Source organism: Saccostrea cucullata, unplaced genomic scaffold (genome assembly GCF_032062105.1).
Source record: "Saccostrea cucullata isolate Sc308-1 unplaced genomic scaffold, CSIRO_AGI_Scuc_v1 ctg1613, whole genome shotgun sequence".
Classification (NCBI taxonomy): domain Eukaryota; kingdom Metazoa; phylum Mollusca; class Bivalvia; order Ostreida; family Ostreidae; genus Saccostrea; species Saccostrea cuccullata.
In genome coordinates, this window is record NW_026923498.1 from 113084 (window position 1) to 123831 (window position 10748).

The 10748-nt window shown below is 33.8% G+C and overlaps 1 protein-coding gene across 1 annotated transcript; it reads right to left on the reverse strand.

The window, feature by feature from the left end:
* Window positions 1–7847: 7847 nt before the first annotated feature.
* On the reverse strand, window positions 7848–10146 carry LOC134264158 (uncharacterized). The gene is made up of 2 exons (XM_062746456.1): window positions 10039–10146; window positions 7848–9573 (listed from the first exon to the last, which is right to left on the reverse strand). The coding sequence occupies exons 1-2, from the start codon at window positions 10119–10121 to the stop codon at window positions 8427–8429; spliced, it is 1230 nt and encodes a 409-aa protein (XP_062602440.1). The 5' UTR covers window positions 10122–10146; the 3' UTR covers window positions 7848–8426.
* Window positions 10147–10748: the final 602 nt, after the last annotated feature.

Genomic DNA, 10748 nt, shown 5'->3' on the forward strand with positions numbered 1-10748 from the left:
CAATGGGATCGCTATATCCGTAATTCCTTGTATCCGTTTATGAGATTGATAAAAGTTATAGTACTACTGTACTAAAACGTGAATTCGCAATACCTGTGTTCGTACTAAACGAGTTTCATAGCCATTCTGATATTCTCTCTCTCTCTCTCTCTCTCTCTCTCTCTCTCTCTCTCTCTCCAAAGGAGGAATAAGATAGGAAAATTTTGGATGCCACACACTTCTTGTAATATGTTCGATTCTCTGTAGCTTCTAATGCCTCTATCATAAATTTGAATGAAATATTTTTTACTTATTCTTACATGCTTATACAAATGTAGTCAATACACAATACCTATCAGAAAACATGCAAAACGGATATAATCTTCTAAATTCTTCATCCCCTCGTCCCTGTACATCGAAAACTGAAAAAAAAGTACACAATTTTATATCTGTAAAAATTTCCAAAGATGTACAGTCTTTGCTTTACAAATATTAGCCTTTAAATTTACATTTTAAATTTAAATTTATATACCTTACAAATATATGTACAGCCTTTGCTTTACACATGTGCACAGTCTTTGCTGTACAAATACGTACAGTTTTTAACAAATAATACACGTTTATTGTGGAAAAAAAGTTCATGGGACTTTCAAAATAAGTTTTATAATACCCTTCTTTCTTTCGACCTTCAACTTTTAATATTTAAACGACCTTAAAAGACACATAAATATATCTAATAAAATATTTTGCTTAGTTTACGAGAGTCCTTGAAATTCAGGACCTTTATTCCTATTCGGACAAATGGACTCAATAGAGAGAGTGTATATGTTCCATGGCAATGTTCTATAGTCTATGCTAATTAATTTAAGGGAGAAAGGATGGATTACTATATTCTCTTCTTCAGATTATATAATTGTTATTATATATATGTACTGAAAATAACCAATCTCTTTTATGGTCTTGGTTTGGTGAGCTCAGTTGTTCCCAGTGACCTAGAGAGCTTGTGTGTTATTCCTCTCAATTTGATTTATGTCTGATAAGGGCAACATTAACCGGCATACAGTTATGAATAATTGGTATCAATTTCTTCAATTATTTTGCCAGTCCTTTCATAAGGAAAACATCAAAAGCGACATAATAGACTGATATAAGCATTACCAGTGACAGCAACAACAAAAATCCCTTTATCAAAAAATCTGCAAAACAAAATCAACAGTCCATAAAGAAGTGCTAGACAGAAATTATGAAATTGTGCTGAAAGACCCAAAGAAGAGGTCAAAAAATAAAATATATTTACTGAAACTGATGTCTCGATTTTAGAAAACAATATACTAAATAAATACAATATACTATATTAAAAACATTTGTCTTTTTCCGGCGGTGTCTTAAAAGAAACACTCTCATAAAATGGTTGATTTTAATAAATGTTTTCGTGTTGTAATTCATTCTCTCTGCTGTATCTATAGGACACATATTTATTTGTTTGTTTAATGGTTTTATGCACGTTCTCATTGTTCAAACTATATATGATTATATGCAAATGATTGCATGACTCTTGGCACAGAAAACGGATAAACTGGAAATGCAGCTCAAAAGAGTTATGATATAGCATGATACATTCTCTCACTCTCTCTCATTTTTCCCTTAAGCTTCCATTGCAGTTTCAATTACCAATTTGATATTTAAGTAGAAACGTTTGATTATTTTTGGTATTTAGGGAAAATTTATAAGACAGCTATATACATGTATTTGCATATATTCCTGACCTCGTCAAACATGTTCTTTTCATCGATAAAATTCAAGTTTGCAGTAATCAATTTTTTATACATGAGGTTACCATTAACTATTTTGAAATTTCAAAAAAAAAAAATTAAAACCGATGGTGTGCATATGAATATAAGCACGTTTTAACTGTTGATGACTTATCTTGAACTTAAAATCTAAAACTAGCAAAAGCAATTATTTTTATGGACAAGAAATCGATGGTCAATTTGGAACTTTGTGGCAGAGGCTGGACATCATTTATCAGCAGATATGAACAGGCACGAGCCACTGCCTGCAATCAATGTGTCGGCGGATGATAGGGCTTACACCAATATAACGTCAGCTATATCAAATTTATATCAATCAACAACATATATCTATTTTCATTGGGAATTTTTGCCAGCGGCTGGTGTAAGGAAAAGTTTATTAAAACAACTTTACTGCAACCTTTTTTTTCTTGCGTCATTTCTATATTGACTTATAATTTATATTGTTCAGTTTTTCATTATTTTGTGGTCATGTGTAGAAGTTATTTCATGAGATGAGAATAGTTTTGAGTATATATGATTTTTTAATAGAAAAAAAGGGTAAATAAATACAAAACATTGAAAAGTTGTTCTTGGAACTCGTACAGAACCATGTGGGGATTCATTTAACATCGTTTTGAAAGAATTTCAAATTTATTTTAACCTAAAAAATTTGTTTGATTTTTGTTCAACGTCCCCCTCGAGAATTTTTAACTCATATGGAGAAGCCACCACTGGCCAGTGGAGATCTGCAAATGACCTGTGTACATGAAGCATAATGAAAAAAAAAATAAAATTATAGACGAACATACGGACAGACAGACAGATAGGCACACAGACCAAGTAACTTTTCCTGTCACACAAGCTCTTCTGGTCATTAATCAGCATAAGAGCTAAAAGACGGAAGACTAATAAAATCAAAGTACTGAAAGTACTCATGGGAGTTGAACATTGTTATCTGAAAGATCTCACAGGAAGTATAGGAACATCTTCATGCATTCAGATTCAAGTCAGCTAGAACTGATTTGTTAGAGATACAAAACGAAACATTAAAAATGATTTCTATTGCATTTAAAGCTATTAGCCAAGATCATGGGACTGCTCTTAAATTAGCTGCAGAATTGTAACTCTCCGAAAAAGAAAAAAAAAGATTTTGACAGACCGGAGAGCTACAGTGCCATCCATTGAAAAAACTGTATATTTATTGCGCACGAACAGTTAAGTTTAGTTCTGGATTAATTCTTTCTAATTCTTACCTCAACAATTTGACCAAACCAAACAAACCCCCATCACCAAAAAATTAATTTTTTCAACTCGAAAATACTATTTTTGTTGTTAGGTTTTAAACTTCTTTCAGTACCATTTATTACTAAAACTCAAACACTACCCTTATATTTCTGAAACATTTTAATCAAAACGCCCCCTACTCTCTTTCGAATGTGTACAAGATATTTGGTCCCAAGAAACAAACAAACACTCTTTATATTCGATGTTACCATCACCAGACACTAGATTGTCATTTTTCTTCCTCTGATTAAAACAAGTATTTGCTATTCTCTTTGGGTATGAATGTTTATTTTCGGACACAATAATTATTTTTTATAGAAATCCATGCTTATCTATTTTATCAAATGTATCTATCTTTATATCTTAATCATCAAGTTTTGTTATTCCATAATTTTAAATTTCATTTCAAGTAGTATCTATATAGAAGTAAGTATGTCTGAATACTTTACATTTTGTTTGTTTTACGTTCGATAATTTTTCAATCATATTGAAACACTTAGCTACATGTAAGTACAAATTTTTACCTATACACGGCACTCAAAACCATTGAGTAGTGAGGGATCGTTTTGTGCAAGCACATACTGCGACATGGGATTTCAGTTTATATGTTCTCATCAAAAGAGTTTATCTCCAAATGCTTCCCACAGGATTCGAACCTGCGACGTAAGGATCAATTAACACCTTACGCTGAATCTCGAGCAAACTATTTTAACAACTGCGCCACGCGAGTGAGACTTAAAGTTTGTGATTTTGATTTGATTCAAATGTAATTAAAAATCAGACATAGTTTACCGAGCTACTACAAGAAAAAAAATACTTGTAATCATGAGGAACGATCTTTCTCACAGGTCGATCATTGGGATTATCATACCATTGTGTCCGTGTATACGCATGTATTCAATAATCTTAACTGTTTTAATTATATGATAAAATCAAATGATACATTTTATAACGTAATACTGCAAGGTAATACACACACATTTTTCAAGTTCAGATTTGGTGTTGTACACGTGACCAACTGAATGCTGATAAATTCATGAAATTAAGGATAAAAAATTAATGTCATTTGAAATTGTGTGATCGAATATCAACAAACTTTAATGCTATTATTTTTTCCCTTTACCAAGGTAAAAAAAAATGAGTTGCATGTATCTGGTCTGACAAAAATTTTCCAGTCTAACAGATCATTTTACTTGTCAGAGCAAATAAATATTTTCCGCAGTGTTTTTTTTTTTTTAAAGAAACGTTGTTCTGTCTCTTTATTGCTGAAACAAATTGAAAGAAGTTGGGTTAAACCTTAGCGTTCCTTTCCTTACATCTTTGTTTACGTCTCTATATTTCGACAATCGGGTCATTGTCAAACCAGTTAGACCAGTTGTTGCTCCTTGCATGACCTAGCATTTTTTGTAATGGAGCGTAGTGGAGTCAGCCGAATGATAAATGACGGAAAAACTGGGACTTTTTTTTCATACGGAAATCAAAATTTATGTGTCATTTCTCAAGAAAGATGACAAATATATGCTATTCAAATTAAGTTAAATAAAATTCTATTTCATTTACTTTCAAATCATTTATGAAAATTAGATTAATTCAGAAAAATGAGATGGACTATTTTTATTGCGGAAGTTTCTTCGAGTTTATATAGACTGATACGAGTTTGTATTGAATATCACAGGGGAGTAAATTGGGCGACACAGAAACACCACGACGGCCTCTATATAATTCATTGTAAAATTACTGCGCTAGAAACCGCGTGACAGCCTAGGGAGTCTGAACATAGTTCAACTCCCAAAAAACTGTTCTCTCACGCTGTCCACTTTTCTTTTAAGGAGGCTGGGAGTCAACAAATTAAGCATTAGATATAATTATATTTATTTAAATTTTTTAGATATGATATCTAAAGCTGTCAACTATTATTTGGCAAAAAAACTTTCATACATGTTAGTTTTAAAATAATCATTTTTGTATATCTTTATATGGAGCTCTTCTTCGAAAGGAGACCAAATCAGTCTAAAAATGGTCACAACACTCAGCCCTCCTAAGTTTCCTTCATGCTATACTTTTGGTCAGATAAAGACACATTGCTTTTTGGGGAAACATTTTTCATTAAAACAATAGCAATTGTTTTAATATAATGAAGACAATACATAAGAATTTGAATTCCAGGGAGATCTACGTTCTTTTTCAGAAATTACTGTGTGATCAATTCCCGAAATAAATAACCTCTGGAGAATGGTAAGACTTGATGAAAAAGTGCTAATCTAGAAATGGGTTTTCTGCAAGAAGTGAGATCCCCGGGGAAGTTTGATTATATAGCTGTTACAGACAATATATATACGTTTGACACACAATTAATCAACCCTGATCTATAAATTGTTGTAATTTGGCACTTTACTTGGAGAAAATGTATAACTTTCGGAAATGATTTAAACAAACCTGAATATAATATACATACTAACACAATCTTTATATCTCTTCCAAGTTCTGCTGGTCTTAAAAAAGAGCAGATCTTGGGTTAAGTGACCAGTATCTTTCAATCACTTGTTTCCCTTTGTAATGAATCAGGGTTATTCCAATGAATCAGTATAACAAGGGATGTTAGGGTTTTTGACTTGGAATGACCTGTCTCCCCTACCATGAAATAGACCAGTCCTATGCTATATATATAGCAGGTGTTGACAGATTCAGTCATTCTATCTCAGAATCCTTACAGTGAATGTTCACTGTGGGAGACCGATCTAAGAAGTGGCCAGGTGAGGGTGATAAGGTGACGACGCTGAATAAGCTGAGTCACAATAAGGTTACTTTAGGGCTGAATAAGCCTTATTGTATAGGTTGCGTCAACTGGTTAACCTCAGTAGCTTTGGCATTAGAAATAAAGGCTGAATAAGTCTGTACCCTAGTGCCAAAGTGAACTGGAGACGCCAGTTGACTAGAGACCTTTGGTTTAGTAACCTGGACCAGTTGTCCGGGACATTGGTTAGGGGTGAGACAAGTGGTCCGGAGTCAAATTGTCCCTTGATTTTGTTCTGCGAATCGTAGTAAATATATTGATTAGGTAAATTGTTGAAATAATTATCGTAAATATATTGATTAAGTTTGTGTCCTAGTGGACAAGATACAGATCATTTGTATAAATTATTACACTGCAGGAATCCCGGGTGTAACCGGGTACGTGCCCTATTGAATATATAGACTGCTCGGCTGGGCACACGTTACACCTTTTTAAAGTTGCTCTTCTTTTCAATTAACTTGAATCAACCAAGGGTGCTTTATGGAAAGTTTGTTTAAAATCTAGAATAGCTAGCAAATAAAAATTTATTTTTCAAGAAATTCATGTATTTGTACAATTCTCAGTGAACCTTGGACTTTCAGTAAGGCGAGGCATTTCTCGGTGCTACGTAGTTAGCGTCTGTCAAATTGTGAATACATTCTCATTGGTTAAGAAATTAATAACATCAAGAACTTTATATTGTTGCTGACAACGATGAGACGGCCTAAGCCCAACCTCTTTGCCGTAAGAGACACAGATATATGTTGTTTTTTTCTACACCCATTGGTTTTATCCCATGTATAGTTCAACAGTGAAAGCTGTGTAATTTTCAGACGCTAACCATGTAACGTCAAGAATGCCACGCCTTACTGAAAGTCCTCGGGTAACAGAGAATAGTACGAACAGCAAAAGCATTAGGAAATAAATATAATTTGTGTGGTCAGCTTTCCTGTTTTTCCATGCTGAGTGACGTTTTTCATACTAATTGTTAGTTCATTATTTTATACACTCAATTGATGACGGATTTTTTAATTCCTTATCATGACAAGGAGCACATGGCGGGTGTGACTGGTCAGCAGGGGATGCTCACGCCTCCATGGCACCTGATCCCACTCTGATGTTTTGGAGGTCCGTGATTGCTCTGCTCCTATTTTGTATTGTTTAATGGACTTTTGATCTTGAATACTGTTCGTTATCTCCATATGTTTCATGCTATAGCACTTGAATTATTTACAGGAATTTTTTTTTTAAAAATCCAAGTGGATCACCCCTGTCAGAGGGGTGGGGGGGCTCTCATTTACAAATTCTATGTGTTCATTAATTCAGATTAAGAATGACTTTTATTCCCCCATCCTCTCCAAAATAAGGACCCCTCCCCAGTTAGTTGTAGGGAATAGTCAAATGTAGAGGAGGAAAGTAGCTGATCAACCCTTTATGATGATTAAGATAAAAGTAGAGGAGTGATGTCCAGACAAATTGTAACTGCTTAGACATGCACAGAGCACAGACTTCTCATATAAATATTTACTCTTAAACCATGAACATCAGCATTGATGAAAGGGAGATAATTCAAATTATACGTCATCCCAGTTAACAGTTCTAATTTTGCATACCATTCTTTGTCATCCTGTATTTTCAATTTCTTACAGCATATGACATAAGATTTACAAACCCAAGTCTTTATATGGATATATTTTAATAGACAGTAGTCATTTATGCATTTTAGCTTTCTGGGTGAACAGATACCAGCCAAAGGGAGAGTTGATCCATGTCTCTGTTTTTTTTCATTTTACACAAAAAAATTGTGTTGTTTACAAACATGCATATAAAAACGGAGGGTGGACAACGACATTCGACAATTTTCACATTAAGTCTTTTGTTTTTGATTGGACCATAAAATTCACAAAATAAAGTCCCCTCTCACCAATAAATGCTATGTACGACATCTGTGATGTACCACATCTGTGTGTCAGTTTTGAAATTGGTTTTTAAAAAAGATGGCTGTAAAAATACACAAGTTTTAATACACATGATTTATATAATCACAAATTACTAAAAATCTGTGAAGTGAAATAAAGACGCAAAGCGTAAACATCTAGCACTTTTTAAGGCCATATAAAATTGAAATCCTGGTTCTCAGGCCCGCGCGCATCCGTTTTGAGGTAGCCGCATTGCCGATTTTATTGTATTTTTAATAAAATAAACAGTTGGTATTGCGGAGACCAATCCGGAAAAAAAAAATTCCGACCTCATTTGTTTCGTAGTTTAGTATTCAAATATCACTTCCGGTAGCCATTTGCAATGAGATTTTGGCTACTTCGTTTGAAAATACATTCGAGGACATTACCTACGATGTTTACACGCTGTTAAGCAATAGATAAAGCAGAAATTTTGACCAGAAATGGAAAGTATATCTGTGATTAAAAAATTATCTTTATGTTAAAGAAAATTCGAAAATTAAAATAAAAAAAAATACCTCCCTCATCTACTTTATTGCCAATAAAATGATAAATAAAATGCTGCCCTCTCGCATCTGTTTTGGAGAAAATTGGCCCGAGAACCAGAGAATTAAATTTAGATAGCCTAATACATTGTAATTACATCTGATAATTATCCATCATTAACTTTAATTCTTCTCTAGCTTTCTTGACATTGTTCTGATTGTCCCCCACGATGAGACATCTGGTCGGACACACAGCATTGGGGTCTTTACGTTTCACTTCTCTCAGGTTTAAATGGAAAGTCACCCCAGGGTTACCTCTCTTTACATTTTTTAAAACTACACTTCGCAGGTAAAACCAAAAGTTTTTACCAGGATGAGATGGAATCTCAATATCTTCTTTGTGTTGGTCCTGAAATGCCTTGAGCTTCTCTTGTACGCTGGTGACTATTTCTTTTTTCACTTTCTCCGCGGTTTCCTTGGTATCGGCAAAAATCTTGAAAACTGCGTCTTCTTCATCTCCTCTTAACATTCTTACATGAACGTTCTCTTTCCTGAATTTCTCAAGGATGTCTGGTAAAAATTGGGTTGGGTCTAATTCTTTTGGAATCTCCTCTGGGATAGGTAACGATGTAGTGGCTCCCATTTGTAGCGTCTTTAGCGTTTTAGCAAGATATTCTTCCACTGATTTTGCAGTTTCCTCCAGTTTTGTTTGGTCACTGGAATAAAGCATGACACCTTGTGGTTTTGTATTAGATAAAAGAGTAAAGTTACAATCATTTTTATTGGCCAAGTCTTTTAGTTCATCAATGCTGATGGCATTCATAACTACAGTGGAAGGAATCTCTTTCTCAACATAGGGACACTGTACACGTTTCTGAAATTTCATTGAATCCATTTGCTTTTTCTTTCCATCAATTAAACCTGACAGCTTCTCTTTCATACTTTCTACCACTTGTTTGCTCTTAGCGTATAGCTGAATATTCGGATCTTTCCCTTTCCTGTTGATGACGAATCCAAACTTATGCTCCAAGCTTAATCTCGCCAGGCTATTCTGTAGGTAGCGGATCTCTTTATTTCTGGTAAATGGCAGTGGCACGCTCACACTCTCTTTGCCGTATTTTTCCTGTACTTGACTCTTCTCCGCTAACTCAGCATCTAAATACGCTGATATATGGAAGTGTTTGAAAGGAATTGTGGTCAAACGATGAGTCATAAGATCTTTTTCCTTGAGTATTCCATTCCCAAAAGTCCTAGTATTCAATGCCCATGATGTGAATCCATTTGTAGTACTTGCACAGCAGCTGTAAAAATAAAATATTTTTAAAAATTATAATAGAGACACGTTTTTTGTATTATCTAATGAAGATCAGATCCTTGTAAATCACAAAATTCTGTTATCAAGGTAATATAACCATCTCAAAAAATAGCATTGATAATTTAGACTGCATTTTGCCAATTACTTCTAGAAGTCTAAAGTTACACAACAGAAAAAGGGGGGACGACAATTATCTCTTTTATACAAAAAAACATTTTGTTTGATGTTGAATTCCAAAAGCATTTCTTGGCAATCTTCGCTCATAATGGATTGATTTGAAAACTGCTTTCCAACATTAATCAATAAATTTAATCTGAAATTAAACAATAAGTGAATAACATGTGACATTCGTTAAATATACAACCTGGCTGTTGTTGCACATACATGTACGTATTATTTTTTATTTGAATATACTAGATTAAATCGGTTTTGCATTTCATAAAATATTTACCAATTTATGCCTTTTTCTGAATATAGCCTGGCATTTGGAGATAACACGTGCCGAAAAAGGCCTCTTCTGAGGAGATACGCCATTTTGTTTTTTGGAGGTGAAAAGGTTTTAACTAACTCGTACATCATAGGATTCGTGGTAGAAAGTTAAAATCATTTTAGAAATATTGCCCTGTCGGTCTGTCTGTTTGTTTATCTGTTTCTCCGCTAAAACTTTAACATTGCCCATAACTTTTGATTAAATGGAGCTATGACTCTCATATTTCAAAGGTCAATTTTTTGTGCGTTGGGCCTTTCTATGGGTACCAACCACAAGCACTTGTTTCGGAAATTATAAATTTTCTAATTATTGTATAATAATCTATCTTTACCGTCACATTTTGTCTTTCTAAACACTGTTCAAACAATTCCAAGTTTATGTGAGTTTTCCAAAAGTTAAACTTCGAGATTATTAATTTCGGGGAAAATCACCCCTTTCCAGCGTCTTTTTATGCCCTCTCTAGAGAATTTGAATCTCTGAAAATTGACAAAATAAATTTGTCAATTGTGTCCCACCACATTTGTGAAAATTGGATGGCAGATTTTCATTTGTCTCCGTTGGATTCACTGTATAAATACGATATCGTATTTTGAAGTTGCGGAACGTTTTCATTCCATTGCTTACGGAAACATTGACAATTAATTCGAAAAAATTTAGAGACCCCTCCTCCT

Coding starts and splice junctions, on each gene's coding strand:
- LOC134264158 (XM_062746456.1), bottom strand. CDS start 10,121: ATGGCGTATCTCCTCAGAAGAGGCCTTTTTCGGCACGTGTTATCTCCA. Junction 9,574..10,038: donor TCAGAAAAAGGCATAAATTG/GTAAATATTTTA, acceptor TTATTTTTACAG/CTGCTGTGCAAGTACTACAA.